Here is a 21,681-nt window from a genome sequence, read left to right on the forward strand (position 1 = left end):
TCGGGCTGAGGGTTGGACTCGATGATCCCGAGGGTCTTTTCCAACCTGAATGATTCTGGGGTTCTGTGACACGGCACAAGCCTGCGGCTGCTCCCCCCCGCCTCCTGCCCGGCCGCTGGGGTCGAGGTGTCCGGGAGGGGCAGTTGCAGCCTTTGGGCACCTCGCACCGCCCGAGCTCTTCCCCAAGCTCCGGGGGGGGGCGGTGGAGCCGCAGGGCCGGGGCTCCCCCGAGCCCGCCGGGAACTACATTTCCCATCGCCCCGTGACGGGAAGGGCTGGGCCGGGGCAGCCGGGGCCTGCGGCCTCCCCGGGGCGTGCTGCGGGCGGGGCTTTGCGGCGCTACCGGCGCGGGCCGCTGTGGGACCGGCGGTGAGGACACGGCCCCGGAACGCCAAGGCCCCGGGGTCCGGGGTACCGCAGGGCAGGTGGGGGCCGGAGGGCAGTTGGGTGCCCAGCGGGTCGGAGAGGTGGGGGCGCCCCGGGGGGCCGCGGCGGGTAGGACTTGCTCCCTCAGGTTATTTTGCAGTGCGAGACTGTTTTGGGGAACGGGGGGTGGTTTTTAAGACTCAGCTTGAGCCTTGTTTCCAGCGGCTTGGCGAGGCGGAGGAGCAGAGAATCCCAGAATCCCGGAACCATCTGGGTTGGAAAAGCCCTTGAAGCTCCTCCAGTCCAACCATGAACCTCACCCTGACCGTTCCCAACTCCACCAGATCCCTCAGCGCTGGGTCAACCCGACTCTTCAACCCCTCCAGGGATGGGGACTCCCCCCCTGCCCTGGGCAGCCCATTCCAACGCCCAACAGCCCCTTCTGCAAAGAAATCCTTCTTGCTTATAATTCCAACAGAGAAAATTCATGCTTTCTCATTCTCCTCCCAGCCATATCTAACACTTCCTAGTTTTCAAGCATTGCTCATTTGACATGGGATATTAAGTAGTGGCAAGAAATGTAAAATCCATAATGTTATTTTTACAAAGGTAGTTCCAAACTGACGTGCGGAGTCACGACTTTACAACCAGTAAGGTTATAAAGAAGGTACGTTTATTCAGTGCTGGGTGCACGGGGGATCTCTCCTCCACAAACGTGCACATTTTGGAGCGAAAAGCAGCTCCTTTCTATAGCGTAAGTGTTTACATATTCATGATAATCCCGAGAATAGGGAGAGATATTACAATTAGTTTTGAGAAATCATTATCATAAATCCCACCCCAAGTCCCTCCCCGTTGCGCCTGCGCAATGTCTCCTGATGGTCTTGGGCAGGGGTCTTCAGGATGAAGATTGAAGATTCCTCTTCTTCCTCTTATGACTTTTCACCCAATTAGGTCTCTTCAGCATGTCAATTTAGCATTCTTTGAATTCCCCTTCCTTATCTTGGGACTCAGTAGTTGCAGCTCCTCCCTTATCTCAAGAGCCCATCCTGCTGAGAGCCCACCCTGCTGAGAGGCCTGCATCTATTTCGTTAAGGTTTCTCACTTCAAAACCATCTGCCATTTCTTAACAGGTCACAAAATTTGGCTGAATTACAGGTTATTAGATCACGTATTTATTTTTAACTATTTAATTTGCTTTTACATTTCCTTTTATTGTTCTTGCTGGAACGATACTATTTTTGATAAATAATTTTTTTTCATGAGGCTGTTTTGGTTTTACTGCAATTTGTGTTTGCTATTCTGAATCATTTTTTTTGCAGTTTTCTCAGTGTAAATTCAGCAGAGCAGTGGGGCCCCGGCAGGAGAAGAGGTAAAGAGAGGTGCCACGGGCAGGAACGGCAACCGAGGAGACCCTTCTGTCCCTGCGGGTTGGTGTGGATGTCATCCACGGTGGTAGAGCATCCTGCAACGTGGAGATTGGAAGAACCTGTAAACTCGGTTGCTGGAGCAGGGGAAGGCTGGGACGCTGCGATGGTGAGTGCGATGGGGTGCGAAGGCAGCCCTGGGAAATCCAGATTTGCTGCTCTGGCCCCTCTGTTTGGAGGCAGAAGTGACCCCGAGGGCTTCAGCCCTGCTGGCGGGCAGGAGGGGCTGTGCTCGCTGCTGGCTCTGAAGTTGTAAATCTCTCGGAGGTTCCAGGCGTTTCAGGTGCCATTTGCTGAACAGTGTGGGCAGGAGGAGGGGGGCTTCGCTGTTGCTTATGGGATGCTCTGGAGAAACCTGCCCCTGGCTTTATCGTGTTTTGAGAAGGTCCAGGCCAGACCTGCTTCATTTTCTAATGAGGGAATTTGTCTTTCTCTGTAGGCCGCAAAACCCCAGAGAGGTTTAAGAGGTACGTAGCCTGGCACGTGTTCCTTTCACTGTCCGTAGGTGCTTTGTTCTGCTGGGAATGTGGGGGACAGAGGAAGGGGGGCAGCGGGATCAGGTGGGGGTCCTGGCTACAGCGATGGTTCATGGTCCTTGTCTGAAGAATGCAGTTGAGTACATCATCTCATTCCCAAACCAGAGATATTCACCTGCCTCTCCCATCGAGTGGGTTTGCTTACCGGGGTCCTACAGTCCTTTCCTGCTGGCTTTCCCCAATCCAGGGCAGAATATATGCCTTTATTTCAGTTCTTCACCTCACCTAATGCCCAGGTGCTTGTTTGGAGGCCTCTTGCAGCCCCTGATACTGAAGCAGCGCTTTTGGGGTTGCCCAGGGACTCTGAGACACTGTGGGGTGAGAGCTCACAGATGAAGGGCTGCCTGTGGCCAGTGACTGAATAGGAAGCAGCTGGCTGCCTTGATAAGGAGATCTCCTTTCTGGCTAAGTGAAGCGAAATCTTTTATACACAAAATACTGGATCAAGTCCTGACAGTTCTCTCCTTACGCTTGAGACCAAACCTTTATTCCTGGGGGATTTCAAAAGCACAAGCCAATTGGGAGCCTTTCTGCACCTGCGTGGTGAGCTCAACACCTTTAATTTGTCTGGTTTCAGAGTCTGTCGATGACGTGCTTGGTGACCTCCTGGGATATGACGGTAAAAGGAACCTTCTTTGCCTCTGAAAGGGCAGCATCCTTGTCCTCTTACTCCCCTCTTGGGAGCAGGAGGTGCTGGTGCAACAGCCCGTGATCTCCGAGGGGGCTCCAGCTGTGAGGGGGGAGGAAGCAGCAAGCAGGGTTTCCCAGAGTCAGAGGTCGTTGAAGAGGCTGGACGTCAGCTTGGGGAGGCCAAGTGAAGTTCATCTCTGATTAAAAGCCTCTGTGGCCCGTAGGGAGACAGCAAATCCGCCTTTGGGGTGCCCAGGTCAGGAATATGCCCGTGTCCATCATCCTCATGTCTCCCTGTCTTGTTTCCAGACGAAAGCCCTGTTAATTCTGTGAGAACTTCCCAGCTGGCCAGGGGCAGCAGTGGGAGAGCCCGGGGCACCAGCTCGCCGGCCAGCCAGAGGTGAGTGCCTTTCAGACACAGCCTCTTGCTCTTGGAGATCTCTCTGTGCTCCCCAGGTCCTTGTGACCTGCCCCGTCCTCAGCTTCTCCCCCTCGCTCCCTGCCCCGACAGCGATTGTCTGGGAAGGCGAGTTACCGGTGATGCCTTTGGGAACTGGGAGCCCAGAGCCTGAAGCTCTCCAGTAGGAGCTGGGTGCGCCCAGCCTGGTACATCTCCTGTACATCTGCCTTAGGAGAGTTGCTCGCTTAACTGCAGCAGTCCCAGCACTCCCATCTTTTATGCGGGTGCTATTTTCGCCTCCGTTTCTGTTGCCCGTGTGGTCCCCTCCGCCTGCCGCCACCTGGCCTGGCTGTCCCCAACACGCCCTTACTGAGCTCACGGGTGCTGTTGCTGACCCCCGGGCTTGTGTTGCAGTTCCTTTGTAGAGGAGGATTTCTTCAGCAGATTCCCTGCAGAGGACGTGGAAGCTGCAGAGGTGAGCCCAAATTTTGGGAGAGAGCCTGGGTACCCGGAGGGCTGGGACTGAGGCGGGCCAAGCTTGCCCCTGGTGTCACCCCAGCCAAGTCAGCAGTGGGATATTGGGGGGAACCGTGAGGGCTGGCTGAAGAGGTGACCCCTCTCTGGCATGGCTAGGGGGGAGATGGGCTGGGGGAGTGGGTGGGAGAAGGGCTTCTGGATGCCCTGGGTGAGCTGGAGCAAAGCCAGGGGGGCACGTTGTGCTGCAGCCCAGCCCTGCTGGGTGTCTTTAGAGGAAGTGTTGCAGGAAGGACCCTCACCCAAAGCACCGGCCTGGGTCTTCCTGATGCTTCTCCCAGAGGCAATAGGATCTCAGCAAAGGAATCAAGGCACAGGGGGTTTCCAGTGAGGGACTGGGTATGTATCCTCCCATTCCAAACAATGAGGAAAACCAGGGGCTGGAACATGGAAGCGAGGGATGAGGAGTTTCCAAAGTCTGCTTGTCTCTGATCTCTGCCCTCCTTGGCACACAGGGATCCAGTGCCTCCGGCGGAGAGCCCCAAGCTCTGCTGCAGAGCCTGAAGGTCAGTGCAGAAATACCCTTGGTCTGAGCCCTGCGTGGGCTGCAGCCGTGGCCTCCAGCACCAACCTCCAACGGGAGAAGCAGCGGTGAGGCAGGAGTAGCACTCGCCCTGCTCCCGTCATCATCCTGTTGCTTTCCAGGACATGGACAACCTGGAAGCTGATCTGCTGGGAATATCGAGACCCGATTCTGGGCCGGGGAAGCCAATCGTGAAAGGTCCTGGGAAATGTGACTCCTCAGGAGGAGCAGTAAAAACCGCAGGGAAGCTGCTAGCTCCTGGGAAGGGTAAAAAGGAGATTCTGCTCTTCTTGTCATAGCCTGATTCCAAACAAGCAGGGTGTATTTTCTGCTGCGTTAGGGAATGAAAAGTGGATTTGTTCCCTAAAATCTTTTTTTCTGGTCCGTTTTGGGGCTGTCCCGGGCACAGAGTGTCATTCTGGCCGTGTATTTGATCCCTGGCCCGGATCTTGTCGTGCTGTGATAACATCACTGCCATCAGCAGCCACAACAGCCGCGCTGCCGCCTCCCACCAAACCCCACTTGGCTGTTGCCTGGTGCAGGTCAAAGACCAGGGATCTGCCTGGTCTGCATGAAAGGAGAGCCAGGGGGGTGCATTTAAGATATGCCTGTCCCCAACCTGGCCTGCTCTTCCCCAAGCCCTTTTCTCCTTCTCTGCCTGCAAGGAGGCCCCTCCAGAGAGATTTCCACCCCACAGGGCCGTGAGGGGACTGTGTGCCACAGGATGTGCTTTTAGGGGGCTGCCACCAGAAAAGTGACCTTCAGCCAGGGTGGGAAGGGGACATCTCTGCAGTACCTTGTCTGTGAGAGCTGGGGCCTCTCTTTCTAGGAGAGTCTGGACCTGCGATGGAGAAGCCACAGTCATCCTTCCCTGCTTCCCAACAGTACAGGGAATTTAACTTTGAAGGTAGGATGTCACTTCCCTTCAGCACATGGATGTGTGGGGGCAGCTGAGGACTCTGTCCTTGCTTTTTGCCCATAGCTTGCCTTTTCTGTCACCCAAAGGCTTGGCTGGTTAATGACATAGAGCATCCCTCACCCCTGCCATGCCTGTGCAAAGCTCATCCCTTAGAGGTGACCAAAGGAAAAAAAAAAAAAGACTGCTCAGTGTCGGAGGCTCTCCCCAGGGTGGGGCTGGGAGAGGATTCCTGAGGGCATTTGCTTTTTCAGCCATGCTTTGGTTTTTAATGCCTGTCTGTAGCACTTGGAGACCCTTGTATCGGGGAGGGGGGGATTCTGTCCCCCTTCCAAAGAGGGGGGCTGTTTTCCTGGCACAGCTGAGATCTGGCTGTCAGAGCCTGCGCTTTAACTGAGGTCAGCATCTGTTCCAATCACTAATTGGCTTTAGGTGATTTAGGTAGGCTTTCTGCTCCCCTTTGTCATTGCCTAAAGAGTGGTCAAGCGTTACAGCGCCCCAGTTTTGAGATACTCAAGGATATCTCAGGTCTGTGCAGGGTCTGCGTTCGTGGCTTTGGGCAGAGATGATCTCCTGTCCCCATGTGCTCATGGTTTGGCTTAGCACAGAACCGTTGTTCTAAATAACCTTGGTTTTGTTGTTTTGTTTGTTTTTACTGTTACTACTCTCCTTTTCTGCCCCTACGGGGTAATTCCCAGATTTAGATGATCCTTTGTCAGGGCTTTTGTCTGATGAGGAGCAGGATGCTCCCAAGAAGCCATGTCCAACAGGCACTAAAAGCATCTCTGAGAAAAAAACAGAACAGAGCAAAGAGAAAGGTAAGCAGGGTTGCTTGATGCATCCTCTTTGTATTAAATGAATCAGCAGCCTGGCTGAGTTTGTGTGATGTCCAAACGTTAAATGAAAGCCAGCTAGTGGCATCTCTTGTTAACCACTATGGTCCTTTAGAGGGCAGCTAGGTAGCAGGGTTACAGCTGGTAACAGCTCCCCAAGTGCTCAATATTTCCAGTGTGCTACAGGTTACAGAACTGACCTTTCCTTTCTGGGAATTCTTTCTGGGAGTCTCAGATCTTCCCTTGGACCTCATCCAGCCTGTTCTGCACGCTGCCAGATGAGAACCAGTGTTCTGGGTCAGGATTTGGGTGGCTGAGGGCATCGCTGGTCCACACCAAACCACAGTTGCACCTCTGGGTAGGATCCAGCTGCACTGTGACCGTGTTACAGGCACTCGTCTCTCTTGTTGCTGCAGCAGGGGTGCCAGTGGGTCTGGCAGTCCCCTCAAACCTCCTTTCACCCTGATAAATCCACCCTGGACACAAGTAGCAGCTGGTGGGTTGGGGCAAGGACTAAGGTGCATTGGTGGAAGAGGGACTTTGGGTGAAGGTGGGGAGGAATTATCTGAGTGGAAACTTGCAAAGCTGAAGAAGCTGCTGGTGTCCGTCAGAGCTGGAAACCCCAGTGTTAGTGACACCCAGCAATGTCCCATCAGTGGCTACGGACCAGGCAGTAGCACGTTGCCACTTTGTCACTTGCTCTGAGATTTGGTCACCAAAAATGGCTACTTAAAAATGACTCTGTAAACGGTCCTGAGAGATAAGAGCAGGCAGGGCTGCTCCGATCTCTTGTTGAAAAAAAAAAAATAAAAAAAGAGACAAGCCCAGCTCAAACCTCCTACCATGTGTGATCCCACCCACAGAGCCACCCCCAGCCCAGATGTCCCTGTGCACCGCAGCCCCAGTCCAGAGCAGGAAGGAGCTCACGTTTGAAGATGATGGTGACGACCTGATGGCTGCACTGGGCCTTGGCAGTGGCCCAGGAAGAGATGAAAAGCAGACCAAGAAGGCAGAAGAGTAAGGGCAGTGAAGGGGCGGCGGGAGTAAAGGAGGGGATGGCTTGTGTCTTGAGATGGTGCCACCATGGTGGGTGGGGGATGCTGAGCTTCTGCCTGTGGGTCCCAGAAAGGGGCAAGAGCAGCCTTGTTTCCCAGAGAAGAGCCAGAGCAGGCTGGCAAGGCTGTGTGAGGAGGACCAGCCCTGCCTCTGGGAGAAACCCATCTGCCGCTGTGTCCCCAGCAGAGAGGAGGTCCGGCCAGCCCGCGCCATGCTGGATGAGTTGCTGGGACGAGGCTCCGTGGCCAGAATCCTGGAAGAGCCAGGCCTGGGAGAGCACCGGGAGTTCAAACTGGAGAAGAAGTACCAAAAGCAGCCGGGTGAGCGCAGCCGGGGACGCTGGCGGGGGCTGCAGAGGTGGCAGCGTTGGCTTGGGAGAGTGAGATTGATTTCTGCTGCCCTTGCAGGGGAAATGCCCTTTCTGCCCTCGCGGCAGCCTGGCAGCATTTGCACAGGAGCTGTAACTCAGTTCCCTTTGGCCGTGGGCTGATTCCCAACAAAATTTTTTCCCAGCCACCCCGAGGAGGCCCCTTGCCCACCGATTTCTGGGCAAGACGTTTCCAGCGGTGTTTTCCCAGAGGCAGCACTGTCAGTGGGAATTGCAGGGGGGGAGGAGGAGGAGGGCTAGTGTCTTTGCAGCCGGCTGCTCCTCTGGGCGCTGACTCAAGGCCGCTTGTCTGAACAGAGAAGGAAGAGGGTTGGGACAAGGAGGATTTTGTCTTTGGAGCGTACCAGCCCTCAGTGGCCTCCACAGCCAAGGGCCGGCCGGCGAGGAGGCAGCCTCTGAGGTATTGTGCTCTCTGTGTGTCTGTAGTTCCAGCCACTGGCCACACTGCCCCTGCAGTGGAGCGGGCAGGGTCCCCCGGTGTCCCCTCGCGAGCAGGGATGCGACTGCTTCTCCTCACAGCAGGTTTTCAGCTGAGAACAGCAGCGAACCAAAAGCAGAGCCCCACTCCAAAGCTTCTCCTTCAGCCAGCCAGAGCCCCGCGCGGGGCTGCAGGACTGGAGGTGACTGGCTGGGCTTGAAAGATGAAGATTTTATGGATTTGGAGCTGTTGTCTCCAGCGAAGGCCAGTCCTGCAGGGCGCTCCCCCAGCCCTGCCACAGCTGGGCGGCCCGGCCCCACCAGACAGCTCCCGGGTGCAGAGGAGGCAGCCTCTAAACCTGATGCAGTGGAGGAGGAGGACTGGCTGAGCGCTGCCTTATCTCGCAAAAAAGCCCAAGCGCAGGCGAAGGCCCAGGAGAGGAATGCCAAGGCCTCGGAGGCCCCAGTTGAAGGGCTGAATCCCGGCTCTCCTGTCAGGTAAAGGCATGGTTGATGGCCGCAGTGCTCCTGTCAGCTCCGTGTGTAGCTGCTCCAGCAGGAGCTCTCAGAAACCCTGGGCTCAGATCTGAGAAATTAATTTTAAGCACTGTCTTGTCTCACGTTGGGGTAAGAATGCAGGGCTTTGTACCACTGATCCAGCCTGCAGTCCCATCACACCTCTGGGCTCTCCTGCCAGTTGTAGCCATCTTGGGATGGCACACAGTGCCGTGAGTCCTGCGGAGCTGTCCTGGATCAGTACACCCCCACCAGCTCCTCCCTGTGCTCCTCGCTTGTATAAACAGACAAAGGGACCTAAGGAAACAGTTGGGGAGTCAGGAGTCCTTGAGAAACAAATGAAGCAAAACACCAGCAAAGCTTTGAAACAAACAAAGCAAAGCACAAGCAAAGCTTTCATACATCATGTCACAGTTTTAGTCTCAGTAATTGTCAGAAATTCGTTTGAGCCCTTTCATTCCCTTTCATTTTCATTCCCTTTTCTTCCTCCTAGTTGAGGCAAAGCACCTCCTCCAGCAGAGTTGACACAGACCCAAGTCCGGACTCGTGCCACTGAAGGGGACTGGGAAGCGAATTGCAGACAGAGAGCCCTGTGGCGTGGGCAGGGCTGTGTTAGCTGGGGCTGCTGCTGCCCAGGGGAAGGGGGTGGATGCAGCAAGGAGGAAGAGCAGTGATGGAGATTTTGAGGTGTCTTTGCTCCCTCTGCAGCCAAAAGGCTGAATCCTGCTGCAGCTGAGTGGGACAGAGGCTTTCCCCTGTGAGGCAGGAACTGGTGTTGGGGGAGAGGATCTTGTCTTTTCTCACCTCCTGGGCTCTCCCACATCGGATGCTTTTTGCTTGCAGCCGGCCAGCAGCCTCCCCAGGAGCACGGCCGCAGGCAGCCACCGTGCAGGACGAGGCAGCGAGCACAGACAGCTCCGGGTAAGGCCGCCTTCGCCTTTCAGGCATCCTCCATGGGAGGGGTGTCCTGCTGAAAGCAGCTGCGTGTGGGAGATGGGGCAACGGGGAGGGCTGGTAGCCAGCGGGGATCACGTGCCCTGGCACCTCTGTAAGCGGGAGGGCAGGCGGCTCTGAGGGATCGTTGGGCTCTTGCCTGTCTGGTCACAGTGGGACTGCCAAGCTTTAAACTCCCCGAAATGCGGAGCAGGAGAACATCTGTGCACACCTCTCTGAGCTGCAGCGCTGGTGTGCATCACTCGTGTCTCTGTGCCCACGCAGGCCACCGCTCCTCTGGCTCAGCACCGCGGAACAAGCCTCAGCTCCGCCGTTGGAGGCCGCACAGGGGGATCCCTCCAGAGACGCCAGCGCCCCGGGTGCGTTTCGTGTGGTTGTCCAGTTTGGGCAGCAGGAGGCAGAGAGGGTCCCCCCAGCCCTGCAAAAACAACCAGCACAAAAAGGCAGGAGCCGCAGCATCGCCCTTGTCCGTGTGAACGCTGCCCGGGCTTTGCCCAGCCGTTGCTGGAGGGGGTTGCCAGGCTGCAGGATCCCACCATCCCCGTGTCGTGGCGCGGTGGGGACACGGTGCTGGGGCGCACTGAGCTCCGCAGCGCTGCCTGTGGGGTTTCAGAGGGCTGCCGGGGACTTGCTCTCTCTGAGCAATGGGTGGGCCTAAGTTCGTGCTGTCCCTTCTCTCTCCCTCTTTCCTCCTGCTGCCCCAACACTCGTCCCACTAGCTCTGTGTGCAGGCAGACCCCCTCCTGCCCTAGGCTGAGGCTGAGCACCACTTCAGAGGCCACTGCAAGTGGCTGAGGGGACCCAGCCTCCTCGCAAGTTGATGGAGATGGAGGAGGAGCTGTGCTTTGCCCCCAGACTTACTCTGCAGAGCAGAGTCCCCCCCACTGTGTATGGGGTGGGGTAGGGATGCGGGTCTGAACAAGCCCGTCTGAGCCTCCATCCCCATCCCCAGCTGCCAGAGCGGGGCAGGACCCTTCTCGCTCTGCCAAGGAGACCCAGGCCCTCGTCCTTCTGGGAGGGAATGGTTCCCCTTGGCCTGTCTGAATCACAGACTTGTTCCATTTTCAGTCCCCGCAGCCTTGTTCCCGGGAGAGCAGGAGACGCAGCGCCCTGCCCCGCTGGCTCAGGTAGGTCTGCTGGGCCTGTGCCCCCAAGAGGTGCAGGATTGGGGTGGTGATCGTGAGCCCTCCCCTGCCAACTCCCTGGGCAGGAGGATGGCTGTGCCCCACTTTGCACCCCTGGGAGCCTGCGTTCATGGAGGCAAAGGCTTTGGAGAGCCCCGAGATGCCACGAGTTGTATTTGTCAGGCCAAAGCGTGTGTGCTGTGGCTGCTTTGTAAATCGTGTGCGTTGACAGCCCTGCATTGCCTGAGCAGTGGTGACAGAGTTCCCCAGGCATCTCTGTATTCTATTAATAAGACATCAGAGCCTCCAGCTGGTGAAGGACTTTTTCTTCAGCTGGTTTTCCCCAGCACGGTGGTGAAGATGCTCTGAGATTGTTTCTAGACAACTGAAGGGGAATCGGAGCCTGTGACAGGGAGGGCAGCTCTTGCTTGGTGTCATCAAGCTGGGCCTCCTGGCCCGGCCCTGGTGGCAGGACACACACTGTCTCCCAGAGGACTCACGGTCTTATCCTCGAGTATGTCCCCAGAGAAGGAAGAGTCCAGCACGCTTGTGTCTGGGGTAGGGGCTGCCGAGTGTCACCTGGGCAGCAGCGGGGTTGGGCTGGAGATGGGTAGAGGAGGGACTGCAGGAGGCTGGGGCTGGATTGCCATTCCCGGGCTGGGAGGAGACGCTCTCCCCAGGGCTTTACCTCCCCGAGAGCGTCCCTGTGTCTCCACAGGTTAGCACAGCCAGGGCACAGCTGCGGGCGAGGCACGTGCCTGCCTTTGGGGGCTGATGGCCCCACCCGTTAAAGAATTTCGCCAGACTGTGGGTATCTCTAGGCTGGCTTTATTAACAACTCAGAGCTGGGCCAGCACCTCAGGGAGTGGCAGTGGCTAACAAAAAATGCCTTCTATAGATATGATTCTACATAACATTATGCAATACAAAACTCTTTGGTGTTTTCCCACGAACTCTCAGCTCTTAATTCTTCATCAGTTTCAAAAGTCCATTATATTCCACAGCTTCAGCTGATTCTCATTGTTCTGTTCCAATTCTTGCTTCAGTGTCAGGGTCATCTTTTGGGTCATCATCTTCTTTATCTTTCTTTCTCTAGTTTTCATCTCACACAATTTTGAGAAAGACTTCAAGATGTTCTATTAAAAGCTCAGGTAGAGCAAACAGTTTCTATGTACTAGATTCTCTTAATCTAGCAAAACACCTGTGTTTAGATAATCATCCATTGTTAAAAGTGTCTCTGTATGATGAGCTTGACTGGGTTTTAAACCAGCCTTGGGTTGGGACTATAGAAGAAGCAGGCTAAGAACACTTTTCAGGCCTGTTGAGCAGCATTCTGGTTGCCTTGGTAATATTACAAGATAGCTCAGTCCTGAACACATTTCCCTAGGCCTTAAAATCTATTTCAGATATACCAGAGGTTATGTTTAAAATTCTTCTACAGCACCACAAAGCCCCCGATCCTGAAGGGCCTGGGTCTTTTCTCTCCATCCCTGCAGGCAGAGTCCCCAGGCCTGGGCTTGCTGCATGAGAGGAGACTGGGGGCTCCCACTGCCCAGCCCCACGAGGATGCGACGGGCTGTCAGGCAGCACTGCTCTGTGCCCAGGCCCGTGTGGCAGAGCTGGAGAGCCAGGTGAGCCCCACCGCCTGCTGGATGGGGGAGCAGGGGGGAGCCAGGGGCAGGAGCAGGGGCCATGCCTGCTCCCAATGGCATCAGGGGGCCAGGACAGAGAGGAGGAAGCTGTCTGTCCAGAGAAGGCTGCGGCCAGCAAGTGCTGCTGTGGGAGCTCTGTCCCCTGGGCGGCACAAGGACCTTCTCCCCTGGTGCTCGGCAGGTGCGGACACTGGAGCTGGCACGGGCACAGGACAGACTCTTGCTGGAGAGCCTCCGGCAGCGGCACCAGGAGGACCTGGATCTCCTCGAGAGCAGCCACAGGTACCCACAGGCGAGAACACATGCTTCCCTCCTCTGCCAGGGCCTTGCCTACAGCCCTGTCCCTCTCACCGGGGCGGGGAGCGCTGGGGTGCTGCCCGGATCCGTGCCTGGGGCAGGCAGGCCCAGAGCCGTGTGGGTGTGGAGCTGGTGGGGGCAGAGAGGAGCCCCACGAGTGAGACAAGGGGGGGTCCACTCTCACCGACACCATCCTGTGGGGGAGAAGGAGGAGGAGCTGATCCCATGACCAACATGTCCCCAGCCAGGGCACCACCCTGGGCAGTAAGGGCTCTGATTGCGGAGAGTCGGCATGTTTCCCTGCGCCTCCAGCGCCACCGATCTGCTCCGAGATCCCTGCGTGTGCTTTGGGTGGAGATGCCTGGCTATCGCCCTGAAAGTAACACTTCGTCCTGGCCGTGACCTCTGCGGGCAGGAGCCAGGTGAAGCTGCTGGAGGAGACCTGCAGGCAGCGGGAGCAGAGGCTGCGGCAGGAGAAGGAGCAGCTGGCGGCTCAGCTCCTGGGGCAGAGGCAGGAGGCAGAGCAGGCGCGGGCAGAGCTGCTGGCGCAGCACCAGCAGCACCTGGCCGCGCTGGAGCAGCGGAACGCGCTGGAGCTGGAGCGGCTGCGAGAGCTGCAGAGGTGAGAGCGGCACGAGCGGTGCATGCGTGGGGCTGGTGCTGCTGGTTGTGGCAGAGGAATTGGGGACACAGTGAAAGTTCTTTAGCGCCAGGACAAGAGGGAATGGCCTCAAGCTGCACCAGGGCAGGGTCAGACTGGCTCTTAGGAAGGATTTCTTTGCAGAAGGGGCTGTTGGGCGTTGGAATGGGCTGCCCAGGGCAGGGGGGGAGTCCCCATCCCTGGAGGGGTTGAAGAGTCGGGTTGACCCAGCGCTGAGGGATCTGGTGGAATTGGGAACGGTCAGGGTGAGGTTCATGGTGGGACTGGAGGAGCTTCAAGGGCTTTTCCAACCCAGATGGTTCTGGGATTCTGTGAAAGGAGAAAGGAGACTCCAGAAGCGCTGGGCTGTGGGCAGTTGGGTGGCTTTTGGAATGGGGATTTGCTTTGTAGCTGGACGAGAGAGATGTGGCTGGAGATGTCCTTTCAGAGTGAATTCATTGTATTTTGAAAGGTGCTGAACCCAGTGTTTTATCTCCCCCAAACCCCTTTTATCAAGGTCAGTGAGTCACTGATGTCCACATAGTGGGGGTCAGTGAGAAATCAGTTTTTGGTGGAGAAGCCCATCACCCCCAGCTGTGGTCTGTGCCAAATGCGGATGCCTGTCAGTGGGATGCCCCGGGACAGACCCCCATGCCAGCTCAGCTCCTGGGACCTCGTTCCCAGGCCCTTGACCAAGCCTCTTCCCCGGTGCCTGTCCCGGGGAGCCCCAGTTTGTAACAGCCCGTGGTGGGCTCCTTGCCTGTGTCCTGCAGGGTGTCTGTGCAGGAGCTGCGCAGAGACCACGACGAGCAGCTCCAGCGGCTGAAGCGACTGAAGGACCAGGAGGTCGATGCGGTGACCAGCACCACTTCGCACAGCAGGTACCGATGGCCGGTGTCGCATCCCCACGTTGGTCCCTGGCCACGGTGTTCCCTGTCCTACGGGGAACCAGCCTCAGACCGTGGCACCAGAGGCCGTCCCCTCTCCCAGCCTCTGCCTCCAGGGACGCTGAGCTCTGCTGATGCAGGAATGCTGCTCTGCTCTGCCCCAGAGAGGTTTGGGGCAGGGCTGCCCAGCCTTTCACAGAATCCCAGAATCATTCAGGTTGGAAAAGCCCCTTGGGATCACCGAGTCCAACCCTCAGCCCTGCTCTACAAAGTTCTCCCCTACACCACATCCCCCAACAGCTCATCCAAATGACCCTTAAACACACCCAGGGATGGGGACTCCACCCCCTCCCTGGGCAGCCTATTCCACTCTCTGACCACTCTTGCTGTGAAACATTTTTTCCTCATGTCCAGTCTGAACCTCCCCTGTTGCAGTTTAAAGCCGTTCCCTCTTGTTCTGTCACTAATTCCCTGTGAGAAGAGACCAGCACCAACCTCTCTACAATGTCCTTTCAGGGAGCTGTAGAGTGATGAGGTCTCCCCTCAGCCTTCTCCTCCTCACACTGAACAGTCCCAGCTCCTTCAATCTCTCCTCACAGGATTTATTCTCCAGGCCCTTCACCAGCTTTGCTGCCCTCCTCTGCCCTTGCTCCAGCACCCTTGGCCCACCATACGTCCCCCTCTTCATTGCGGGGAGATGAAGTGTGTCCCCCCAGGGTGACCCCCCCTTGCTGCTCTCCGCAGGACTCTGAATGGCGTCATCGAGCAGATGGAGAAGTTCTCCAGCGACCTGCGTGACGTCTTGCACAGGGTGGAGGCCACACACCACATCACCTCCCAGGAGCTGGCCATGGGGGCACAGAAGCAGCAGAAGCAGCTCAAGGGTACGTCTGCTGTTCCTCTGCGCCAAAATGGCCACGGGGTCCCCGCCGGGGCTGGGGACACCCAGGAAACGGGGAGAAGTTGCTCTGAGTTGACCAGAGGCTGGGAGCCAAGGCTGGCAGAGCCTTGCCTGCCTTGGTCACTGGGCATCTCGGGGTCTTTCCTTTCCCAAACGGTGTCCTGGGGGAGGTGCAGAAGGTGCTGAGCACAAACATGTGCAGTTTTTCTGTAAATCTGGTGTGGACAGAGCGGGGCTTCCCTCTTCATGCTGCTCATGGCCCCGCTGCTGCCTCTCCCCAGTGCTCCAGGACAGCCTGTGGCAGCAGCAGAGGGACTCGGAGGAGGAGCGGCGCCGACTCCAGGAGGTGGTGGCTAAACTGGAGGCCAGGCTGGGGGACCAGACTCGACTGCTGGAGCAGGTGAGCCCAGCCTGTGTCCTCTGCCTGGCTCAGCCCTCCTGTCTGGGGATGGGCCGTTGGTTTTGCCCACGGGAGGTCCCTGGCCTGGAGCCTGCGAATGGCATCTGTCTGTCCTCTGTGTCTGAACCCAGGAGCGACAGAGGGTGTTGGCAGAGCGCTCCAGGGCGGAATCACTGCAGCACTGGCTGGAGGAGGAGCGGCGAGTCGTGACCCAGCAGCTCTCCGTGGAGCGAGCGGAGCTGGAGAGGGCGAAGGTGAGGTGGGGCGGTGTTTTGCTGATTAAGGATACCAATGAAACTCAGACACCAGAGTGAAAAGAGTAGGTGTATTTTACTGGTGATAATGAAATAATGTAACAGTAAAACATGCAGTAAGAAAAGGCAGAATAATGCACCTAAAGCAACAAATAGGAAAATACAGTGTAATGCATCAAATCATCACTACACGATGGGGAGAATAGTGATTAAGAAAGATCCGTCACCACTTGCATATGTTACCAACATCCAGCCCCGCAGGTGCTGGGCAGCCCGGGGTGCAGTGAGGATTTATTGAGCCTTTCCCAGGGAGTGGGAAATCCTACGCGGGGCGTCCACCCGTAGCTGAGGCATCCAGAGTCACTGTGAGCAGGTCCGGCCTTATGTACCCAAAAATCAGCAACCCAGAATAACTGACACCTTTGTTTTGAGCGGAAAATTTCTGGTTTCATTCTCCTGTTGGATTCTGCCCGAAGCCTGGCCAGGGCTTGGGGGGGAGAACCAAGGGAGGCCAAATACTTGGGTTCTCAGCCTTGAACAAGGCTAAGAAAGGAAAGCTGGATACATTCTCTTGGCCTTTCATCCTCACTACTGATTATATTCTGTCTAAGCTGCGTCTTTCACTGGTGAGTTTACATATTTTGTTAATGACTACATGCTAAGTTAGCAGCTTCGGCTCAGGGCCTGTTGTTCAGGCTGCAGTATTTCAATGCTTCAGCACTTTTTACATCAGCAAAAGTGGGTTGTTATAACTTAATGCAATACCTACTAGCACAATGGTTATCAGTTATCAAATATACAGGATTCATCTATAGGTCAACTCTGACTTGGGCCCGTTGTCCAAGCCTTAGCACTTCAGGCGGACATCTCCAGGTGCTTTTCACACATCCTGACCGGGGCTGTGCTGCGGTGTGTGGTGGAGGAAAGGGCTGGGTGCTGGGCTGCAGCATCACAGAATCACAGAATCACAGAATCATCTCGGTTGGAAAGGACCTTGAAGATCATCTAGTCCAACTGTTAACCCAGCACTGACAGATCCCAACTACACCAGATCCCTCAGCGCTGGGTCAACCCAACTCTTGATCACCTCCAGGGATGGGGACTCCACCACCTCCCTGGGCAGCCCATTCCAATGCCCAACAACCCCTTCTGCAAAGAAATACTTCCTAATATCTAGTCTAAACCTTCCCTGGTGCAGCTTGAGGCCATTCCCTCTTGTCTTATCGCTCATTACTTGGCTCAAGAGACTCCTCCCCCCTCTCTGCACCCTCCTTTCAGGGAGTTGTAGAGGGCCATGAGGTCTCCCCTCAGCCTCCTCTTCTCCAGACTAAACCCCCCCAGTTCCCTCAGCCGCTCCCCATCAGACCTGTGCTCCAGACCCTGCACCAGCTCCGTTGCCCTTCTCTGGACACGCTCGAGTCATTCAATGGCCTTTTTGGAGTGAGGGGCCCAAAACTGAACCCACTCATCGAGGTGCGGCCTCATCAGTGCTGAGTCCAGGGGTCAGATCCCTTCTCTGTCCCTGCTGGCCACGCTATTGCTGATACAAGCCAGGATGCCATTGGCCTTCTTGGCCACCTGGGCACACTGCTGGCTCCTGTTCAGCCGGCTGTCAATCACCCCCCCCAGGTCCCTCTCTGACTGGCAGCTCTCCAGCCACTCCTCCCCAAGCCTGTAGCGCTGCTGGGGGTTGTTGTGGCCCAAGTGCAGCACCCGGCATTTGGCCTTAGTGAAGCTCATCCAGTTGGCCTCAGCCCATCGCTCCAGCCTGTCCAGGCATCCTTCCTCTGCCTCCTCAATCCCACACCCAGCTGCATGGTGAATTACCATCAGACCAGCCCTCTGCCACACGGGTGCGAGAGGCTGCTGTGTGCGTGCACGGTACTGCAGCTTCTCAAGGAGCGTGGGGCCAGAGCTTTCCGTGCGGGGTTCACGCCAGGCGCTGGGGGCTTGAAGCAGCCTCTAGGTGTTGGCCGGGGTTCAGTGGCAGAGATGGGTTTAAAGGAGAAAAATGCTCCAGCAAAAGGGACTTAGTGCTTTCTCTCTCCCTCTCTGGCGATGCTCTCCAGAGCGCGTTGCTGGAGGAGCAGATGTCGGTGCTGCAGAAATGTGCAGAGGAGCGGCGGAAGCTGGCGGCCAAGTGGGCTGAATTTCACACCCAGCAGCCGCTGAGCAAGGAGCGGGACACGGCCCGAGTGGTGGGGATGGACTCCCAGGGAGAGGACCCCGTCAGGAGCCTGGCCAAGGTACCAGCAGAGCCCCTTCCCGTGGCCTCCAGCACCCCCTTGGCAGGCTGACGGGTGGGTCCTGCCTACAGGGGAGATGTGGAGTTGTTGGAGGCAGAGACATCACTGGGGGTGGTGAGAATCAGGCTGTTCCAGGAACAGCCTCCACCAGCTTGTTGGAGAGGTTGACTGAGGCATCAGTCACCTCTGTCTCTCCCCTTTGCCTGTGAGGGCTTTGGGCAGCCAGAGCAGGCGCAGCCGCCTCCGTTATGAGTCTGGTGAGAGGAACCCCCCCGTGGTGAGTTAAGGAAAACCTGCCCGTGCCATGGATATGGGTGCAGAGCCAGTTGTGCTTCCCCCTGGGGCTGTCCAGAGGGGACATATGGCACAGGCAGTGCAGCAGAGCTGCATTTTTAAGGGCAACCAGGGTGGAAAATAACCCTTGAGGCTGGGTGTTTCCACTGCTGACAAAGTGCTGTGCCTTGGGCATGTTCTAGGATGTGCAACATGGGGAGGGGCTCCATCCTTTCCCGGGAAGGGGGGTGTGTGTGTGTCTGTACAGTCCCAGCTCTGCCAGGCCCTGCTCCCCAAGGCTGGGGGGGTGAGGGTGCTGCTGGAGTACCTGCTGGTGTTGCTCTGCACCCCAAACCGGCACACACGAGAAGCTCAGCAGGGGCAGATCTTTCCCATCTCTTGGGAAGATACGAGAGAGCGTCCAGGGCGGAGCAGGTCATCTGCTGGTTTCCCCTGTGCCCATCCTAGGAGCGGGCAGAGGTGAAGATGCAGGTCCACATGCTGAGAGCCCAGGAGGAGCAGCTGGCGAGGGAGAAAGAGCTGCTGGACGAGGCCTGGCAGGAGCTGAAGCTGGAGCAGGAGAAGGTGAATGGGGCTGCGCTGCGCGTCCGGCAGCAGGAGGAGGAGCTGAAAAGCGTGACTGAGGTAAGCGAAGCATCTGCGCTGCCGTTCCCAGATGTACACGGGCTGGCAGCAAAGCTGGGCTTTCACAGCCCTGCCAAAGCAGGGGCAGAAAGCCTGTCCTGGAAGGGGAAGGAGGGGATGCCCGAAGGAGTCCTGCCCCAGGGCAGCGAGGGTCCCTATCCCCAGCCTCCCCAGCCGCTCTGCCTTGCAGCTCTCCTCCCAGAAGTACGAGGAAGGGCAGCGAGCCCTGCGGGAGGCACGCAGGGTTGAGTCGCAGGACCAGTCGAGGCTGCAGGCCCTGCAGCGGCAGTTGGAGCAGCTCAGGCAGCAGGAAGAGCGTCTGCACCAGGCAAATACCCCCTCGCCTTCCCTTCTGGGCCTGGGGCCACGGTGCCAAGGGCCTGAACCTTTTCCAACAGCTTCTCTCTCTCCCTTTCTCCCCGGGACGGGGCAGGACCGGCTGAGCATGGCTCAGCAGAGGAGCCAGCTCCAACAGCTGCGCCAGGAGCTGCCCAAGAGCCCCACGATGCTGCGGACCACAGGCCGGGACTCCAGTGCCCCTGCAAGTGGCTTCTCCAGTGCGCTGTGTAAGGCTTTGTGCTTGCTGGTGGTGGGAAGGGATGTGCTGGGGGGCAGATGCACTTGTATTCCACTTCTCAGGAGGCTTGGGCTGTTCCTGGGGGCTGTTTTAGTTCCCCTGTATATAAACCTCAGATGGGTGTTGGCCTCCTTGTCCTCTGAAGGAGCTCAGCGAAGCTCTGAGCCAGGGCAGTGCCAGGAGAGGGCAGAGGGGCCAGGAAGGGAGAGGCCGGTGGGTTAAAGCCCATTTGCACTGGGAGCATGGGGAGGACCCTGCTGCAGGGACACGCAGGCAGCACCCAAAGGGATGCTGTGTTGTCTCGATCTGCAGTTCCTCTGACGGCGGCAGCACCACACAGTCGGGCTTCTGTTCCAGGCTTTCCACCTCCCATCGGGAGCCTGGGAGGTATCAGGGAACTCCTGGCCATGGCCAGCTCCGCCGAGCTCAGTGCCACGCTGGCGATGATGAAGTTCTGGGCCCAGCAGGTGAGGTGGTGGGAAACTGGGGTTGGAAGGGGCTTCAAACCAGCTGGGTGGGAGCAGGGCTGGGTGAAGCCTGATTTGAGCCTGATAGGAGACACCCCAGGCTGTGGCTCAGATCATTACTGAGCTGTGGGGCTGGGCGGGCTTGTAGAAGCCCCGGGCACCTAGAGGAGTGATGCCAGAAGCAAGGATGGGTGGATCCTCACAGCTGGTCTCAGGCTCATGGATAACGTCCTCCATGGGGTTGCCCTTGTCCTCGCCCTGTCCCTGGGTGGGAGAAGCCAGCTCTGCTGGCCTCTGGCTTCACGATGTCCCCATCCTCTCCCGTCAGCCCCCCGATTCCCTGCTGGGTCCTTCCCCAGGCGGGGCTGCTCTTTGAGGCTTCCGCTGTGGGTCTTGCTCAGAGTGTGTGGTTGTGGGATTGTTGGGGGGAGACCCCACCCCCCAGGGGGTACCACAGATGGGTACCTGCCCCCTGCTGACTGCAGGAAGGAGGGTTTGGGATGCTTCCCTCCCTCATGAGCGACACCCGGGACTGTGAGCCCCCTTCTGTGGCACTCTGATACCTCTTCCATCCATCCCTCTCTTTTCAGGACCACGCTTACTTAGAGAATGAGCAGTTCTTCCTGGAGTCCCTGAAGAAAGCGTCCTACAACGCTGCTTCTCTGCCAGGCTGAAGGGGTGGCGTCCCCATGCAGTGCCCAGGGGATGGCTGCTCAATAAACCCCCCTTCACAGACTCACCAGAGTTACTGTACTTATTCAGGCCTGGGTGCTTGGTGGACTTTTCCACAAAGCGGGCACACCAACAGCAGGTTTTTGTGCTTCTTTTATACACAAAAATCAGAGGCTTTTCCAAATACGCCTATTAGATACTAATTGGTTAGTGATTAACATACAATTAGAATATGGCTTACATCAGTGCTTCTACTACTACGCATGCTCAGGGAAAGGGTCTCAACCTGGGCAGCAGTCTTTTTGACCTCTCTGTGTGTCTGTTTTTTAGTATTATAACGAGGGTAGTTCACTTCCAGGACACTCAGAAGTTAGTTTCATTGCCACGTTAATTAATTGGTTGTTCACTTTGCCAGGTTGTCCAATATTTCATCCTCAGCACAATCCCAGATCTTCTCTTTATGTTCCAGGGCGTTCCACTTGTTTTCTAGGGTTTGGAGATCAAAGTCTTTCCTCGATGAATTTCTCATCACTAACACAGGTCATCTTGACCACGCTTCAAAGTCCCACTTGCCCGAGCTTCAAAACCTCATAATTGTTCCCGTGGGTGCGGTACCTGTAGCCACTGGCATGATCCTTAACCACGGCTAGGAGCAAATGTGAAGTGGACTGTATCAAGAGCCACAGTTTGTCTGGCCTCCATCTCTCTTGCCAGTCAAGAGAGGGACGGGGCGGGCATGATTGCCAACCAGCTGAACAGGAGCCAGCAGTGTGCCCAGGTGGCCAAGAAGGCCAATGGTATCCTGGCTTGTATCAGCCATAGCGTGGCCAGCAGGGACAGGGAAGGGATCTTGCCCCTGTACTCGGCACTGGTGAGGCCACACCTCGATGAGTGGGTTCAGTTTTGGGCCCCTCACTCCAAAAAGGCCATTGAATGACTCGAGCGTGTCCAGAGAAGGGCAACGGAGCTGGTGCAGGGTCTGGAGCACAGGTCTGATGGGGAGCGGCTGAGGGAACTGGGGGGGTTTAGTCTGGAGAAGAGGAGGCTGAGGGGAGACCTCATGGCCCTCTCCAACTCCCTGAAAGGAGGGTGCAGAGAGGGGGGATGAGTCTCTTGAGCCAAGGACCCAGCACCAGGACAAGAGGGAATG

At 57.0% G+C, this 21,681-nt stretch overlaps 1 protein-coding gene across 14 annotated transcripts; it reads left to right on the plus strand.

Moving 5' to 3' along the window:
* Nucleotides 1-283: 283 nt before the first annotated feature.
* LOC141952503 (fas-binding factor 1 homolog) lies at nt 284-20,595 on the plus strand. Of its 14 annotated transcripts, none has more exons than XM_074889995.1 (30): nt 284-514; nt 1,689-1,902; nt 2,233-2,260; nt 2,907-2,948; nt 3,269-3,359; nt 3,774-3,834; nt 4,349-4,399; nt 4,539-4,683; nt 5,246-5,323; nt 6,031-6,150; nt 7,029-7,182; nt 7,405-7,541; nt 7,907-8,009; nt 8,129-8,524; nt 9,386-9,463; nt 9,761-9,855; nt 10,565-10,623; nt 12,117-12,251; nt 12,454-12,554; nt 12,985-13,191; nt 13,983-14,090; nt 14,841-14,980; nt 15,279-15,397; nt 15,529-15,651; nt 17,721-17,897; nt 18,639-18,815; nt 19,006-19,143; nt 19,249-19,381; nt 19,705-19,859; nt 20,450-20,595. In XM_074889995.1, exons 2-30 carry the CDS (start codon nt 1,807-1,809, stop codon nt 20,531-20,533), a joined length of 3,531 nt encoding a protein of 1,176 aa, XP_074746096.1. In that variant the 5' UTR covers nt 284-514; nt 1,689-1,806; the 3' UTR covers nt 20,534-20,595. The 14 variants fall into 14 exon arrangements, with proteins under 14 accessions (XP_074746096.1, XP_074746093.1, XP_074746104.1 ...); XM_074889992.1 differs by having other exon boundaries at nt 284-467; XM_074890003.1 differs by having other exon boundaries at nt 284-467; nt 19,750-19,859.
* Nucleotides 20,596-21,681: the final 1,086 nt, after the last annotated feature.

Source organism: Strix uralensis, chromosome 20 (genome assembly GCF_047716275.1).
Source record: "Strix uralensis isolate ZFMK-TIS-50842 chromosome 20, bStrUra1, whole genome shotgun sequence".
In the NCBI taxonomy this organism is placed as follows: Eukaryota; Metazoa; Chordata; class Aves; order Strigiformes; family Strigidae; genus Strix; species Strix uralensis.